At 41.0% G+C, this 18,143-nt stretch overlaps 1 protein-coding gene across 5 annotated transcripts; it reads right to left on the reverse strand.

Annotated features, from left to right (window-relative positions):
• Window positions 1–15,157: 15,157 nt before the first annotated feature.
• On the reverse strand, window positions 15,158–17,222 carry LOC115957514 (E3 ubiquitin-protein ligase cblA-like). Of its 5 annotated transcripts, none has more exons than XM_031075776.1 (3): window positions 16,774–16,971; window positions 15,584–16,651; window positions 15,158–15,242 (listed from the first exon to the last, which is right to left on the reverse strand). In XM_031075776.1, the coding sequence occupies exon 2, from the start codon at window positions 16,182–16,184 to the stop codon at window positions 15,585–15,587; it is 600 nt and encodes a 199-aa protein (XP_030931636.1). In that variant the 5' UTR covers window positions 16,185–16,651; window positions 16,774–16,971; the 3' UTR covers window positions 15,158–15,242; window position 15,584. The 5 variants fall into 5 exon arrangements, with proteins under 5 accessions (XP_030931636.1, XP_030931635.1, XP_030931637.1 ...); XM_031075775.1 differs by lacking the exon at window positions 15,158–15,242 and adding an exon at window positions 16,985–17,222 and having other exon boundaries at window positions 15,414–16,651; window positions 16,774–16,854; XM_031075777.1 differs by lacking the exon at window positions 15,158–15,242 and having other exon boundaries at window positions 15,414–16,261.
• Between the last annotated feature and the right edge of the window lie 921 nt (window positions 17,223–18,143).

Genomic DNA, 18,143 nt, shown 5'->3' on the forward strand with positions numbered 1-18,143 from the left:
CACCAAGTTATTATAGAAAGAAACCCCTTGAAAGTGATCCCAAAATGCTAGCAAGAGGTTTTAAACCCAAAATCTTATAGATGTCATGAGATGTTATTAAAAAAATTATTTTACTTAACTTTGTACCTTGAAAGGAAACTTACTGCAAATTTAGTTTAGAATCAATAATAGATTATGATGAAGCGTGAATTCGTCAGTCAAGGTAGGCAGATGGAACTCCTTGTCAGCGCGAATGTATCCTTTATGAGGGTCACCGGTGTGGTGCCTACCACAACGCCTCCAATGCCAAAGTTAGAACAGAGAAGCACTTTGTGAAATGAAAATGGAAGAACAAGATAATGATGGATACTTTCTTAGAGTGTGAATGTATGTACCTTCTGCTGACAATGTAAGGGCTTTATATATGTGATTTTGGTTGCTAGCCGTTGGGGTGTTAATGCCTTGTTTAGTAACATTTCCTGCCAAATAATGGGGCTTTTAATAGGCTCCCCAACGGTCTGCTCGGTTGGTTTCGTAACTGCTCAAATCACTGGCTGGCTTCATTGAATGATATTCTTGCCCTCGTCAGTGATGACTGATTTCCTCGTCAATAGGGATGACCTCGTCATTAGTGCTGACTTCGTCAAGGGAACAAAAACTCGTTACTCCCATCAGTTGCCCCCCAGGTTCTGTGGTCGTCTATGACGTGTCATGAGGACCATAGAAGATAAAAAGTTTTCCAAAGTTGTCTGTGACTCTTGGGGTTCTGCTCCGAATTTAAGGCATGGTGGTAGCGCAACACGCAATGTGGCCACGTGGCGCGTGCTGATTGAGGGCATTAATGGCATGACCCTTGGGTTTCCCGCTATTTTTCAGCTTCCTTGGATTTTTGGTTTCAAAAACTTTTCTTTTCCTTCACTTTACTTTTTGCTCTGAGTATTATTTTTCTCGTTTATTCCTGCGATTGCTCTGACCTTGCTCCGACGATGTTTCTTCTTCGAATTTTCCTGGCTTCAATCGTTTTACTCTTCAAGGTACGCTACTTTATTACTCTTCTGTTCCCCTTTCCTCAATAATCTTCTTATGAGTTCCTGATTTTTCTTTTGCCCTTTGCTTTTGCTTTTTTTTTTTTTTTTTTTTTTTTTTTTTTTGTGTGTGTGTTTGATTTTTGGGTTTTTAGGATTGTATTCCCTTTTCATGGTCAGTTCTGCTGAGGTTAGAGTAGCTTGCCCCTCGGTCTCTTTCTTTTTTGCTCGCTTAGGGGCGGCTTTGGGTGTTTCCGGTGACTTTTTCCCTTTGGTTGGGGACTATATTTTTGAAGGTTGTGGGTTGAGTGTAGTTTTAGGGGAACTATCTCCGATATTAGGCTAGTCACTTGCTTGGTTTGAGGGCGAAACGAAAAGGATGTCAGAGGTGAGATCTAGAGATCTAGAGACTGGGTTGTCGTCCAACGAAAGCCCAGTGGAAGGCGATACAGCCGTCTCCGTCCCTCATCAAGTTAGGGCTTTTTACGCCCTTGGGGAGGAGTGTGGGCTGGACGCCGACACCGTGGCTAGGTTCAATGATAGTTTTCAATTTCTTGCTCGGGTCCGTGTTCGTCGACCCGGTACTGGGGATCAGGCCTGCCACTTCTTCCCTGGTGAAGTATGCTTCTACGAGGCTACTTTCACTTGTGGGCTTAAACTACCCGTCCATCCGTTGGTGATGGAGCTTTTAGGTTATTTTGGTATTTCTCCCGGGCAACTTATGCCCAATTCATGGAGGATAGTGATCAACTGTATAGAGATATGGTTGGCCGCTAACGAGGATATGATCAAGATGAGTGAGCTCGTCTACCTTTACCACCTAAAAGAGTCAAAAGAGTATGGGTATTATGAGCTAGTCCCTTGGGCGAGGAGGACTAGAATCGTCAAGGGTTTAGCCTCGTCATTCAGGTATTGGAAGTCCCGTTTCTTTTTCGTGTCCGAGGACGATTTTAAGACCCCTTCTAGCGAGACTTGGGGTGATATCCCAAAGTTGCTCCGTTAGTGGGGGACCCCAAACTTAGGTGTGTCAATGTTTCTCCTCGTCTGTTAATCTTCATTTTGCATATGTGGTCGTCCCTAATCCCTCTGGTCATTTCTTTTGGCAGCTAAAAGACGCCCCAAGTTAAAGAGCAAGTACCAGGGTCGTGTTGAGAAGGCGATAGAATATGCCAAATCGATTGAAAGTTGGGAGGACCTCGTGGACCCACGAACTCCTGCATTCTATTGCTTAGGCTCGGACCCATCTCCCTACGTCTTGCGCAGCATCAATATTGAGGAAAAGAAGAGTAAGTATTGACTTCGTCAGTATTCATTTTCTCGTCTGTACTTGGATCTCTAAGTTTTTTTTTTTTTTTTTTTTTTTTTTTTTTTTTTTTTTTTTTTTAAAGAGATGACAACCCGGTTTAACAAGGACATGTACGCTAAGATGAGGTCCAAGAAGGACGAACATTGGGAAGAAGGGGGTCCGTATCACGGGGAAGGGTCCGTCCGTTCCCCTAGCTACAGATGCCACTCCCATCGCCTCATGAGTTGAGAACGTACAGACGGCTTCTCCGGCTACCTCAGTTGAGGAAATCCCTACCCCTTCCTCCAAAAGGCAACGATTGTCGGGTAAGGAGAAGGAAAAGGAGAAAATGGGTTTGTCCGTCTGGGATGACGAGGGTGTGGCCGTGGAGCGGGCACACGGTGGTATGAATGCTGAGGACCTCAAGGTCTTTTCCGGAGTGCCCCTCAACGTAGTTGCGAGTCAGCACATGCACAGGATCATCCAGGTAAAAACGCTTCTACATTCTCTTTGTTCCCCTTATATGTTTTTTTTTGTTTAATATATATATATATATATATATATTTTTATTGACGGACTTAGTTTCCTTCATCAGGTGTTGGGGGAGAGTCTTCACCTTACTTCGAAGTGCCTTACTCAAGAGGCTAAGGTGGCGTTTCTGGCATCTAGGATGAAGGCTTTGGAGAAGGAGAACTCCACGTTGAAGAAGCAACTTATTGACTCAATGGATGAAGCTGCCACTCTGAAGGAAAACGCCAAGGCCTTGAATGCCGATCTTAGGGTTGAGCATCAGCTAAACCTTGAGAAGGACGACCAGCTTCAGGCGGCCAAAGAAAAGCTTAAAACCATTGCTGCTAGGTCCGTCGAAGCCTTCCAGCAAACTGAAGAGTACTCCACAGTGCTCTTCAGTTGGTACTTCAAGGGTTTTGAGCTCCTATGGAGGTACCTTGTCAAGCATCCTACTAGAGTTGACCTGCCGAGCGTGGACCTTGAAGTGATGGATCAAGAGATGGCTGTGGACGAGGCTGCCCAGACTTCGGCCCCTGAAGGTGATGCCCTTGGTGATTCCCTTCCATCTGGCGACGTTCCCGCTGCTGACGATCTTTCTGCTGACGTTCCTACTGATGCCCGGACCTGACACTTGTGTAAAATTTTATTTTGTTGTGTATGCCCTTTATGTTTTGGGCTTTTTGATAGCAGTTTTTTTTTTTTTTTAATTTTTTTTATCTATTTTGAGAACAATGTTTCTTGGCCCAGTGTTTTATGGGTCTTTAGAAAGAACAAAGATAATTGCCCGCTGTTTTTGGGCTTTAATTGACTTTATGATTTTACACTTACCTGTTTGGATGATTGTGCTTTTGTTGGTATCTAACATGTTTGTGGTGTTTTGAGTTCGTCCATACCTTGTACTTAGCATAAATTTCTTAGCTGTGATCTCTCCATTCATCAATGATCTGTTACTTACCCACGACCATTTAGAAGGGCGTGGATATAGCCTAAGTGTTGTTTTGATTTGTTGCAAGGTTCTTGTCCCTTTTCTTTTACTCCCTTTTTTTTGTGTGGATTTGTTAGTAACCTGAATCCGTCAAGCGGGATCTTGTCATTTGCACTAGCTAACGGATTGTGCTTGCGTTAGTGGCTTGTTCCCGTCGAAGCAGGTCTTCTTACTTGACTAATACTCATTCAAGGGATATTTGTTGTGTTTATGACTTCGTTAGTGACTTACATCTGTCAAAGCGGAATCTTATCACTTAGCCTTCTTTTTTTTTGTGACGTACATCCATTTAAGGAATCTTGTCACTCAGGCTTCGTCAGTGATTTACATCCGTCTTGACGGAATTTTATGACTTAGTTTTTATATGCCTTATACCCGTTGGAGGGATCGTCAGTAACTTATATCTGTCAAGGCGGAATCTTGTTACTTAGCTTTTATGTCTTATTCCCGTTGGAGGGATCGTCAGTAACTTACATCCGTCAAGGCAGAATCTTGTTACTTAGCTTTTATGTCTTATGGTTGACTAGACCTGCTTACACAAAGACATTAGAGGAGTAATTCTTTTATTAACTTCAAGAATGAACATATCCGTTTGTTACATCTACTGGTGGTACTTTTTTAAATGCTCAATGTTCCATGGTCGAGGGAGTCTCTGTCCGTCCATGGTTTTCAAGTGGTAACTGCCTTGTCTTAAGTAGTGAATGACTCAGTAAGGCCCTTCCCATGTGGGACCCAGCTTTCCTTGGGTAGGGTCTTTAGTTGTTGTGGTGGTCTTACGCAGGACGAGGTCTCCTATGTCCAGTCGTCTGAGCTTAACCCTCTTATTGTAGTATTCGGCCATCTTCAGCTGGTACTTCGTCATCTTGCTGGATGCATTGTCTCTTACTTCGTCCAGACAGTCCAAGTTGAGTTGCAGTTCATCGTCATTGCACCCTTCGTTGAACATCCCTCGTCTGACGCTTGTTACTCCTACTTCGACTGGGATTACTGCTTCTGTGCCATAGGTAAGCCTGAAGGGGGTCTCTCCTGTTAGGGTTCTTACTGTGGTTTTGTAAGCCCACAGGACATTAGGTAATTCTTCTGGCCAGGCACCCTTCGCATCGTCAAGCTTGGTTTTGATAATCTTGAGAAGCGTTCGATTTGTCACTTCCGTCTGTCCGTTTACCTGGGGATGCCCCGGGGACGAGAACTGATTCTTGATTCCAAGGTTTAAACAGAAGTCTCTGAATCCTTGGCTGTCGAACTGCCTCCCATTATCTGATATAATCGTCAAGGGAATCCCGAACCTGCAGATTATATTCTTCCGTACAAAGCTCCGAATTCTTGCCTCGGTGATCGTTGCTAGAGCCTCTGCTTCTACCCATTTCGTGAAGTAATCAATAGCGATAAGTAGGAACTTTACCTGACCTTTACCTTGGGATAGTGGGTCGACGATGTCGATCCCCCATTGTGCAAATGGCCACGGGGAGGCTATAGTCGTCAGTCTCTCTGCTGGAAGTCATTGTACATTCCCGTATTGTTAGCACTTGTCGCACCTCTTGACGATCTCAACAGCGTCCACCTGCATAGTTGGCCAGAAATATCATGTTCATACTACCTTGCTCACCAGGGATCTGGGGCCAGCATGGTCGCCGCAAACTCCTCCATGGATTTCTTCCAGTATGTATCTAGCTTCTTCTTCATCAACACACTTCAAGTAAGGCATAAAGAAGCCTCTCTTGTATTAGGCGTCATTAAGAATCGTGAACCTGGCCGCCCTCTTCTTGACCTTTTTAGCTTCTTCTGTGTTCTGAGGGAGGTGCCCGTCCTGGAGGAAGGACATTATAGGTGTCATCCAGTTGTTTGCGCTCCGAATGGTAAATGTTAGGACCTCTTCAATGTTGGGGTGTTTCTGGACCTCCATCGTCAAATCCGTGCTAATCTCACCTGTTTCTGATGACGCTAGCTTCGAGACTTCGTCTGCCCCCATATTCTGACTTCTTGGGATCTGCATGAACTCCACTGTATCGAATTCCCGGGTCAGATGTTTCGTCAGTCTTAGGTACTTCTGCATCCTTTCTTCCTTCACTTCGTACTCCCTTCTGATCTGCCCGATCACTAGTTTCGAATCATTTTGGATTAACAGGTTCTTAGCTCCGAGTGTCTTTCCAAACCTCAATCCCGTCAATATCCCCTCGTATTCAGCTTCATTGTTGATAGCCAAAAATTTTAGTTGGACCCCATACTTCAGCACCTCTCCGTCGGGAGTGGTTATGACAACCCCTACTCCCCCCCCCCTCCTTTGGGCTGATGAACCATCAGTTTGTATCGCTCATCTATAAACTCTATCGGTAAGGCTGTCTTCGTCAGGAAGGGTGAACTCTACGATGAAGTCCGCCAGAGCTTGCACCTTGATTGCTGTTCTGGGATGGTACTCGATGTCAAATTGACTAAGTTCTATCGCCCACTAGACCATTCTTCCGGCTGCCTCAGGCTTGTTCATTGATTTCTTGATCAGTTGGTCCGTCATTACGAGGATGGGGTTTGCCTGAAAGTATTGCCTTAGCTTGCTAAGGCTACTATTAACGCAAACGCGATCTTTTCAATCCTTGGATACCTAGACTCAGTCCCTTGGAAGGCTTGGCTGACGTAGTAAATTGGGAGCTACTTCGCGCCCTCTTCTCTAATCAAGGCTGCACTTACCGCCGAGGCTGACACTAACAGGTATAAGTATAGGTCTTCCCCTTCTTTGGACAAGCTTAAGAGGGGTGGACTGCTCAGGCAACGTTTTAGTTCCTGGAACACTGCTTCGCATTCGTCGGTCCAGGCGAAAGCCTGCTTCAAGGTTTTGAAAAAGGGCAAGCATTTGTCTATAGCTCTGGAGACGAACCTGTTTAAAGCTGCTATCCTTCCTGTGAGTTTTTAAACTTCCTTGACAATCTTGGGTGATGTCATGTTGATAAGGGCTCGCACTTTCTCTGGGTTTGCTTCTATTCCTCTTTGGGACACCATGAATCCCAGGAATTTCCCTAAAGCTACCCCAAAAACACACTTACCTGGATTAAACTTCATCTGGTATTTTTTTAGGGTGGCAAACGTCTCCTTCAGGTCGTCCAGGTGTGTGAGCTCTTCCTTACTCTTGATGAGCATATCGTCCACATATACTTCCATGTTCCTTCCGATCTGTTGGCCGAACATTTTGTTCACCAACCTCTGGTATATAGCTCCGGCATTCTTTAATCCGAAAGGCATTACCTTGTAACAATAGAGTCCTTGGCTCGTGATGAAGGCAGTCTTCTCCTGGTCTTCCTTAGCCATCATTATCTAGTTATATCCCGAGAAAGCATCCATGAACGTCAGTAACTTGTGCCCGGCTGTAGAATTCACAAGCTGGTCTATTCTAGGTAGAGGGAAGCTGTCCTTTGGGCACGCCTTGTTCAGGTCTGTGAACTCTACACACATCCTCCATTTTCCACTTGCTTTCTTCACTAGGACGACGTTCGCGAGCCACTCAAGATAGTATACTTCTCGGATGAACCCTGCCACCAATAGTTTGGTAACTTCATCTGCAATTGCTTGATCTCGTTTTGGGGCAAAAACTCTTTGCCTTTGCTGGACGGGTTTCCGCTCCGGATCCACATTCAACTTATGCTAGATGACTTCTGGAGCTATGCCCGGCATGTCCTCGTGGCTCCATGCGAAGACGTCTATATTCTCTTTAAGGAATTGGATAAATTTTGTTCTCATCTCAGGGCTTAGCGTCGTCCCTATCTTTGTCGTGTTGTTCGCTTCTCCTTCGGCCAATTCCACTATTTCCAGGGCTTCTATTTTGTCTTCGTCCTTCTCTTCAATCATCCATGTGTGGTTCTCCTTCACAGCCAAGACGACTTGATAACATTCTCTAGCCAGGACTTGATCTCCTTTTACTTTGCCAACACCGTTATCTGTTGGGAATTTCACCTTCAAACAGTAGGTGGACGTGGCCGCTTTCCATTTGTTGAGTGTGGGCCTGCCAATGATGACATTGTAGGATGAGGGACAGTCCACCACAAGGAAGTCTAACTGAAGGGTCAACTGCACCGGGTAGGCCCCCACTGTTACTGTCAACGTCACTATGCCCTTGGGGTATACCCTGTCTCCACTGAAGCTGACGAGAGGGGAGTCAAATGGGCGCAATCTCCTTGGATCTAGCCTTAGCTATTGGAATGCAGGGAGGTAGATGATGTATGCAGAGCTTCCGTTGTCCATGAGGATTCTCTTGGTATTGAATCCCTCTATATTCAGCATTATGACCAAAGGATCATTGTGGGGCTGCCTCACTCCCCTGGCGTCTCCTTCATTGAAGGACATGTCCCTATCTGTTCGTCGCTGCTTATACAGAGGTATGGTATGGACACTATTTACCTACCTCTGGTATGCTTTCTTGAGGGATTTAAATGATCCCCCTGAGAATGGCCCTCCTGTAATCGTTTTTATCTCCCCAATCACATCCGACAGAGGTTGGGACGGGCGGTCGTCATCTCAGGAAGAGGACCCATGGTGGTTCTTGTTACCGTCCCTGAACTTACTATATTCTCCCTTCTTCACATATTTCTGTAATTTCCCTTTCCGTATCAACTCCTCTATCTGCTCCTTTAGGTCTCTACAATCTTCCGTGTTGTGGCCGTGATCTTTGTAGAATCGGCAATACTTGTTCTTGTCACAGACATTGGGAGATGAGTGCAATGGTCTTGGCCATTTGAGATAATGCTCGTCCTTGATCTGTGTTAAAATTTTGTCAACAGGCATAACCAAAGGAGTAAATCTTACCGTCCGAGGACCTTTATTATCTCTCTTCCTGTTCCCATCATTGTTCCGACGATCTGGACGCTCTCTCTTTTGACCCCTACGGTCATCTTCTTTCTTTGCCTTGTCTTCTGGCTTCCCTACATCCTTTATGGCTGGTAAAGCATCCTCAGCATTCATGTATTTCTGTGCCTTCAGGAGTATTTCTGCCATTGTTTTTGGTGGATTCTTTGCGAGGGAGGCCACGAGATCTCTGGATCTCAGTCCCGCTTTGAAGGTCGTCAGCTGCACCTTGTCATCGGCTTCGTCCACCTCCAAAGTCTCCTGAGTAAAGCGTTTCACGTACGACCTCAGAGTTTCCTTCTTTCCCTACCTAATGGTGAGTAAGTGGTCAGCCGGCCTCTTTGGACGCTGTCCCCCTATGAAATGACGCAAGAAGGCATTGCTCAACTACTCAAAGCTGTCTACGGACGAAGTCGGCAGCTTTGTGAACCATTCCCGTGCAGCTCCTTTAAGAGTGGTGGGAAATGACCGACATAGTATTTCATCCGGTGGCTGTTGAAGACCTAGAGTCGTCTTGAAAGTATTAAGGTGATCTTGAGGGTCTCTGAGTCTGTCGAACGACTCAAGTTGAGGTAAGTGAAACTTCGATGGTACAGGGCATTCAAGTACTGCCGTGGTGAAAGGCGAATCTGTGGCCCTTACCATTCTGTCTACGCTTCGGTCCATCTTCTCCTTAATGACGCTCCTCAGTTCGTCCATCTCTTTCCTCATTTTTCGAAGGAGATCTGAATTCTGCTAGTCCAGAGTAGTTGGCCTCTGAGGGGTACCCCTCCTATGGCTATCCCCTTCTCCTTTTAGGTTACCCTTGGACCGGTTCTCTTCCTGTTGAGCCTATTGGACCTGCTGGAGTCGTAGCTTCATCTCTTGATTTTGCTTGGTGAGCTCTTCAATGGTTGCTGCAACGGCTTGGACTTGCTGGGCCAAGGCTGTAGAATCTGGATTGGGTTCCATCTGAATGTAAAGGGTTGATAGAAACTATGTTTTCAAATATGAATCTGAAAATGTCGTTTCCCACAGACGGCGCCAAACTGATGAAGCGTGAATTCGTCAGTCAAGGTAGGCAGATGGAACTCCTTGTCAGCGCGAATGTATTCTTCATAAGGGTCACCAGTGTGGTGCCTGTCACAATGCCTCCGATGCCAAAGTTAGAACAAAGAAGCACTTTGTGAAATGAAAATGGAAGAACAAGATAATGATGGATACTTTCTTAGAGTGTGAATGTATGTACCTTCTGCTGACAATGTGAGGGCTTTATATATGTGATTTTGGTTGCTAGCCGTTGGGGTGTTAATGCCTTGTTTAGTAACGTTTCTTGCCCAATAATGGGGCTTTTAATAGGCTCCCCAACGGCCTGCTCGACTGGTTTCGTAACTGCTCAAGTCACTGGCTGGCTTCATTGAATGATATTCTTGCCCTCGTCAGTGATGACTGATTTCCTCGTCAATAGGGATGACCTCGTCATTAGTGCTGACTTCGTCAAGGGAACACAAACTCGTCACTCCCATCAGATTATTTTCATGATTTAAAATAACTTCAAATTCAGTTTTGATAAATAAATGATTTAAAATTTATTAAGGAATAAATATTTAGTGCATGTTCTTGGGTAAAATACGGTAACCTACCCTGAGGTTTAGGGTATTGCCAACTACATCCAAAACTTATTAAAAATAATCAATTGGTCCTAAACACAAACGGTAACACCATTTGTATTCTTCAGACAATTTAATTCATTTACTTTTTTGGACAAAGTTTAGCTACAAAATTGGTTATAGCCTTAGATTACAAACTCATTCAATATCTTTTTATTGGAGATGAATTTTGACAAATCTACCATTGGATTGTATTTTCTTCTTATATCCTCTATGTTTGCAAAATTTTAAGAAAATTAAAGATCAATAGTTATGTCATCAATAAATTTTTAAATTGCAAGTTTTTGTAATTTAAAATTATACATAAAATATAAGATTATAAATTATATAGTAAATAATATCCGATTGACACAAAAATTGACATGTGTATTAAAAGCGCAAAGAACATGTAATTCAACGATTAGATTTTCAAAATATGTAGTAATATTTATTTTATTAAGTGAGTTTGTAGCCTAAGGCTACAACCAATTCTGTAGCTAAACTTTGTCCTATTTTTTTCCTCTTTCTTTTCATCGACATCACACCTCTCTCTCTCTCTTGTTTCTTTTCTTTTTCCTCTATTCTCAACCAATTCTCTCTTTATCTTTCTATTTTCTTTTCCTTTGTCTGGCCAAATCTTAGCCTTCAAGGATCTTCTTTCTCCCATTTCTTCTTCCCTCGTCTCTCCATTTTGTTAATTGAAATCCTATGGTGGTGGGTTAGCAATTTTCGATGGGATAAGTGAATTTGGGTTTGACCAACGTGGCTATCAGATGTTTGATTTTTAACCTGGTGGCTTTAGGCCAGTTGGGTTTTCTTGGGTTTCTTTGAGAAGGAGATGAGGTTTTTCCATTGGGTTTTCTTGGCAACCGAACACTAACTGAAGGAGTCTAAAGAGCATATGACACTTTATATTGCTTGTTCTTTTGATTTATGTGGCTTTTACTTTTGATTTTCTTGGCTACTAAACACAAAATGGAGAAGACTTATGTTACTTTTTCTTTTGATTTTCTTCGCTACCAAACACAAAATTATTAATATTTTAAAAAAAATTATTTTAAGAGAAAAAACTATGAAAATTGTTGGATTGGTGTTCATGAAACACGGAATGTTGTGGTGGTAATGCAATTGACTTTGTAGTCTTCTTGCAAAAATCACAGTACATAGCTTTGCACTATGGAAAAGAGTGCACAAACACAGTATAATGTCGTTCATGTTTATGGACCAAATTGGTAACTTTTAAGAAGTTTTGGATGTGCTTGGTGTTATCCCAAAACTCAGAGTATTTCATTGTATTTTACCATATGTTCTTTCATTAATGCTATGTTGGGAAGTTTGAAGGGGAGGAGAGTAGAGAAAAATGGTTATTCTCCACTTTGTTTGGATGTTTTTAAAATTAAGTAAAGGAGAGAGGAATAATTACTGTTTTCATAATTTGTAATTTTGTTAATATAGTAAGGGTAAATTTGATAATTCATTTGCTCAAGCATTTTTATACTTTACTCTCCCTTCAAATCTCTCCAATTTGAAAAAATTAAAAATAAGGGGTTAGAAATAGTTAAAACCCCTCCAAATCCCTCCCCCTCCTCCCTAATAAAGCATCCAAATAAGGTAATTTAACTTATTCTTCCTCCCTCTACTCTACTCCCCCTCCATCCAAACAAACTATAAGATTTTGTTAACATTGATTATATTCTAGTTTGAATAAAGTTTAATTACAAAATTAGTTGTAACCTTAGGCTACAACCTTACTCAATATCTTTTTATTGGAGACGAATTTTGACAAATCCACAATTAGATTACATCTTCTTTTTATATTCTTCATACTTGCAAAATTTCTAAAAGATTAATGATCAATAGCTATGTCATCAATAAATTGCTTAAATGGTAAGTTTTTATAGTTTAAAATTATGCATAAAATATATAAGTTTACAAATCATATAGTAAATAATATCCGATTGATACAAAATTTGACTTGTGTATCAGCGTAAAGAATATGCAATTCAACAATTAAATTTTCAAAATATGTAGTAATGTTTATTTTATTGAGCAATGTTGCAATTTTAAGCTACAACTAATTTTGTAGCCAAACTTTGTCCAATTTGTGTATTATGAGCGTAAAGAATATGCAATTAAATGATTAGGTTTTCAAAATATGTAGTAATATTTACTCTATGGTTACAACCAGTTTTGTAACTAAATTTTGTCCTCCTAATTTTATTTTTTATATTATATTTAGTCAGCATATTTTCCATTCTTGAATTCATAATTTCTTTGGTTAACGCGTTGGCCCCCAAAGTTAAATTTCTAGTTCCACCCATAATGGGATAAAAATTAGTTGTAGCAAACAAGAGGATATAAATGGGAACTTTTGCAAAAACTTAGGAACCCAAAAACAAACTTTTTGGGATGAAAAACAAATTTTGTGCAAAGTTTAAGGAAGAAAACAATATTTTAACCTTAATTATTCGATCTACTCACATATTGTGTGTGTGAAGAATACATGTCACCATTTCTAGGGATATTGAAAATGAAAAGGAATATACGGAGTGTAAGGCCACAGTTTGATTCCTAAACCCAAAAGGTAATAGGATATAAGCCCAAAGAGCCCAATATAATGAATTTGTAGAGAGTGAGTTGGAAAACTGGGCTCTAATGAGTTGAGTAACAATTATAGTGAATCCAGATGACGAGAAAGCAAAGAAAAACTAGTTTTACCCAAAGAAAATCGTCTTCGACATAATCCGAGGAGATTAGTTCTTGTATATATTTCTTTTGGATTTGATTACAAGTCTAGTTCTTATTGTTACAATATTTTTCTTTCGATTCTCCGATCCCCCTACCATAGGGCTTCTTTCTCTATTATATACCCTTTCTTCTTCATCTCCATTGTCCACATGTGCTTTGGTTCTTGTCCCATCAACACCTTATTGAAATCTTTGGGAGTAATTGTAAGGCTGCTTGCCATTGTTTAGGTATCACTTTCACATTAATGTGGTTAGAGGATTAACTACAAAGCATTCAATGCGATTGTAGCAGCTTTTCCTTAAATATTTCTTTGCTTCCCTTTGTCCTATGTTTCCCTGATGTTTATTCTTATCAGTAGAACCTTTTGAAGTGTCACCCATAAGGGCGGACCAATCCTTCTGACCTTTGCTTTACTTAGCCGAGGAGGCATTCCTCCTCGGACTACCTTCCCAAACTTTCGCAATCATAGTCGTGGCACCCTAATTCTTATGTCTTCCCTATTGTCTAGCTGTCCTTGGACCACTAACCATCCTCAGACAAGGCCCACGGCCCAATACACACTCTTGGGCCTTTTATCCCTACATGGAGAATTAGAGACTTCTATATCATATTTAACAAAGACAAAAATTTCTGTTTGTTTTTAGTTTTCTCATACGCATTACATAGAATAAAAGGAATTGTGAGCCTTGTGACCCAGCAAAGGGGTGTACATACCTTTTCGTGTACTATGGGCTGTTAGGCAGAAATTACACCTAGCATAGGAATTAGGATTTTAATTTATAAACCTGGATATTGATTATGAATGGTTATAACAACGAATGATGTCCTAGGACTAGAACCGGATTTGGGTGGATGCTCGGATGGCGACTATAGAGCCCCACTTTGGAGGAAAATGTGGCACCTTAAGCTTCCGGCCAAAGTGAGAATTTTTGCTTGGCGAGCTTGTGTGAATGGACTGCCGACACGCATGAATATGGTGACAAGAGGTATTGATGTTGATGCTTCCTGCCCTCTATGTGGAAAGGAGGGAGAGAGTACAAAACATGCTATTCTCTATTGTAAAAAAATTTGTGATGTTTGGTGGTTTTGGCAGTCATGCCCAATCAATCTCTTGGCTGAAACAAATGATGTAATGAATGTGGCATTGCAAATTATGGAAGCTGGAACTTGCCATGACTTGGAAATATTTTTTGTCACGGCGTGGTCGATTTGGTACAACCAGAATAGGGTGGCTCATGAGGCACAAGGTTCCCCCTCAATTCATATCTGGGGTACTGCACAGAGAGCCCTTAATGACTATAATGTTGCTACAGCTGTCAAGCTACTTCGGCAGCAACCTCCGGAGGTTGGGTGGAATGCACCTCCATCGGGTCTGCATAAGATTAATGTGGATGGTGCAACATCTGAAGATGGCAGACCCTCTGGTGTGGGAGTGGTAATTCGAGATTGTAGAGGCATGGTTGTGGCAGCAAGGGCAAAGGTTCTACCTGCACAATACAGCGTGAAAGTCACCGAAGCATTAGCAGTGGAACAGGGGATTCTGCTAGCTCAACAGAAGATGCTCAAGCAAGTTATTATAGAGTCTGACTCGCTCTCGATCGTTGATGCTATCTCCTCAAACTCGCCCCATGGAGAGTTGCAGCCCATTGTTCAAGGGATACTTCTGCTGTCCTCTTTCTTTGATGACTGGAAAGTCAAGCACTTGAAAAGGGAATACAACAAAGTGGCTCATGAATTAGCAAAGTTGGCTAGAGAAACCAGGATGTCACAGACCTGGTTTGAAATGGAGCCTCCTATGGTTCAACAACTTTGCCAAATTGATAGGGCTAAATGTTAGGTCTGCTTATGTTTTATGCCTAATTTTGTTGTACTCCAATTTCTGAAGTGTTTAATGAATTTCAAGTGAAGTTTCACTTTCAAAAAAAAAAAAAAAAGAAATTAGACCGTCCACCCATATCATGTCTTCCGTGAAGCAAATAGAGTAGCAGACGAAGTTGACAAGAGGGGAAGGGAGCAACAGAACAAATTAGCAGAATATAACCAATGTCCATCTTTTGTATCTAGTAAATATGTATGGGATCTTTTGCAACCCGGCACTCTTATATGGTACCCTATGCAATCTTTTGTACACTCAAAGTTGATGTACAAATGCTTTTTTATTAATAAATAAAAAGGGGGGGCTGTACATACATTTGAAGTGGCATTTTCCTCTTTCCCCAATAAACACGCAGGGTAGCAGTATTTCTCTTTTTGAGCTGATTAACACATTATCAGCGGCATGATCATAGAATACTTACGTAAGCAGACCAAAAATTAATGAGGACATCAATGACTTGTAATTTTACTCCACATAATTGAGGAATGTTGGAGAAACATGTTGTCATAAGTAATAACATGTGATTGAAAATGTTGCCAAATAGTACGTAGATGAGAAATTTTTCTTCTGTTATTTGAAATTTGGATAGTAGCAAATTAAGAAGATGTGGGTATGTTTCAACTTTCAAATCACAAACATGAGATGCGCTAAAGAATAGCGTTATCCCTGGCTATCACTATTGAAGAAGGGAAGGAATTAGAAATAAATTAATAATGGTACCTCAAAAAATATCAAGGATTTCGAGGATTGAGCGGTTGCAAATAGGACAAGAGCCTCGGTTGAGCCACAATTCCCTGGAGCAAACCCTACAAAAGGTATGGCCACAGGGAATAAAAGCAGCGCCTTTACTTCTCTCCATGCAGACGCAGCACACCCAATTAGAATTAGTGTCGTCGACTCCCGTGATGTTGTTGTTGTTGTTGTTGTTGCTGTTGTTTTTGTCCTTTCTCCTTTTCTTCCTCCAATCAACGCCGTCTGTTTCTTCAATCAATCTCATCAGAGTCTTAACTTGAGTGGTAGGGTGACCCACATTGACATTCTCATCCCTTGAATTACGCTCAGCCGCCAGTGCCATTGCTAGGTTCATTCCTGTAGCTGTAGTAGGTGCCTGATGAACATCATTCACATTCGCATTCGCATTCTCATTGCTCACCAAATCCAACTCTTCTTCTTCTTCTTCTTCTTCTTCTTCATGATGGTTTTCTAGGATGGCCAAAGTTGAAGAAGTCGGGCTCCACGTGGCCCTACAGCACCCCATTCCCTTGAATCCTAGCCGCTGTTTTAGATTTCTCCATCTTCCTCCCTGATCTCTGCCCTCCATTCTCCTTTTCTCCCAAAATACCAACTTATGTTTCTTGTTTCTTTTTTCTTTTTTGTTCTATTTTCCTCCCCAACTCCCTGCAAGCTTAATAATAGTGCTTGTTCTCTTTATTAATTATGCTGATTCTTAAAGAAAATGAAAACTAAATTATAGAACTAATAAAAACATAATTTTGATAAACAAGTATACGGTTGAGGAATAATGTGTGCATGTAGATATTGCAACAATGTCCCATTATGCTCATTTCTATACTAAATGAAAAAACCAATTAAAGAAACCCCAAAAAAGGAAGTATATATAACAGAACAGGTTGCATTAAAGAATAAATGTGGTCAGAGTAGAATTTTGTGTTGTGCAAGCACATAAAATAGAAGATTTAATGAAAGATAAAGTGTGGTTGAAAAAATATAAGTGAAGGCATTCTCTCTGTCCCTCTCTCTCTAGCTCTTTGAGCATATTATGATCAACTGAAACAAGAAATGGACAGACAAAGTATGAATCATCAAGCTATATAAGAAATAAAAACACCAAAAGCGGTTTAAGATTCTCGAAAGATGGAGCAAGAATACAAGTACTTAATTTCACTCACTTGAAAATTAAGCGAGAGGTGGCTTCTTCTAATACTTCAAGGCCTTAGCCAGCTTTGATTTTGGAAGAGCATGATAGAGGACTGCCCAAGGAAGAAACAAAACTGAGATATCTACTCAATTGTCAATTGTTGTTGGAAGGAAAACGAATAGGATGTTGCTTTATTTTGGTAGAAGAGAAGAGAAGAAAAACTACAACGCGGATCACATTACCAAAATTGAAGAAGGGACCCGCAAGCATGATGGTCTTGCTGACAGAACAGAACACAGACATTTCTTTGACCTATAACCTTGTGTAGTTGTGTTGGTAGTGTTTGAACTTTGACAAACACACACAAAACTTGTGTATAGGCTTCATCCGGATCTCCATTTTCTTTTACCCTCAAATCTCAATGATAGAGCTTTGTGTTGTCTTATCAAATTACCTTGCTTGCTGCGCAAATAAAGGTGTTTTACAAATCAACATACTTTTTTTTTTTTTTGGTTTTGATAACACAAATCAACATACTTTTAAATTAAAGTACGTTGATTTTATTTTATTTTTTAAACCTTTTAAATTAAAATTCTTAAATGTTTTTTTTTTCTTCTTAATGTTCAATGAGATATATTTCACAAAATCATCTTTATAATTGAGTTTGATAAATCAGTATAAATTTGACGCTGGGTAGAAGAAAGAACCCTTACCCTCACCCAATTTAGAACAATTTTCTATTCAATGGTAGTTTAACCCCCCATAAAAATATATACATACGTGTGTGTGTTTTTGCTAGATGTCAACAAAAAGGTCAATAACAAAAATTTTACTCCAGAGGTTAATACTGATCAACTGTCTCGAGCATCCTTAAGTTTTATTTATTTTTTGAGAAACATGCATCCTTTTATTATGAGATAGCTTTTGAGATGATAAATTCACTATTAAGAGTGGACCAATCTAAATGTAATGTGATCAATATGATTAGTTGACCCGCTTGAGCACATGGTGCTGTAATGCATAATCAGTCAGGTGCACATGCCACGCCTAAGACTTTGTTTTGTAGACGCCGAAATATCCACTTTTACGTATAGACTATAGAGCAAACTTCAAAAGATGTGCGTGGCAAGGCAAACCACTGACCATAGCAGGTTGGTGTGGTTAGTCCTGACTTCTGAGAATGTTATCTTATACAATACGCCAGACCGACGCATATGAAAATGAGCCACTCTATACATTTTACGGCTTAAACTTGCAGAGAATAGAGAGATTGTGCATGTAAGCATAGAGTGGCTCCATTCGCCAACCAATAGATAGACCTTACCTCAACTTACCACTACAGTAGAGTAGAGTAGGTTAGGTGATTCATGTACCTTGCAATTATGATGCTTTGTTTTACTA

Source organism: Quercus lobata, chromosome 8 (assembly GCF_001633185.2).
Source record: "Quercus lobata isolate SW786 chromosome 8, ValleyOak3.0 Primary Assembly, whole genome shotgun sequence".
NCBI classification, from domain to species: domain Eukaryota; kingdom Viridiplantae; phylum Streptophyta; class Magnoliopsida; order Fagales; family Fagaceae; genus Quercus; species Quercus lobata.

What these genes read in the sequence shown, in the direction of transcription:
- LOC115957514 (XM_031075776.1), bottom strand. Translation starts at nt 16,184, where the DNA reads ATGGAGGGCAGAGATCAGGGAGGAAGATGGAGAAATCTAAAACAGCGG.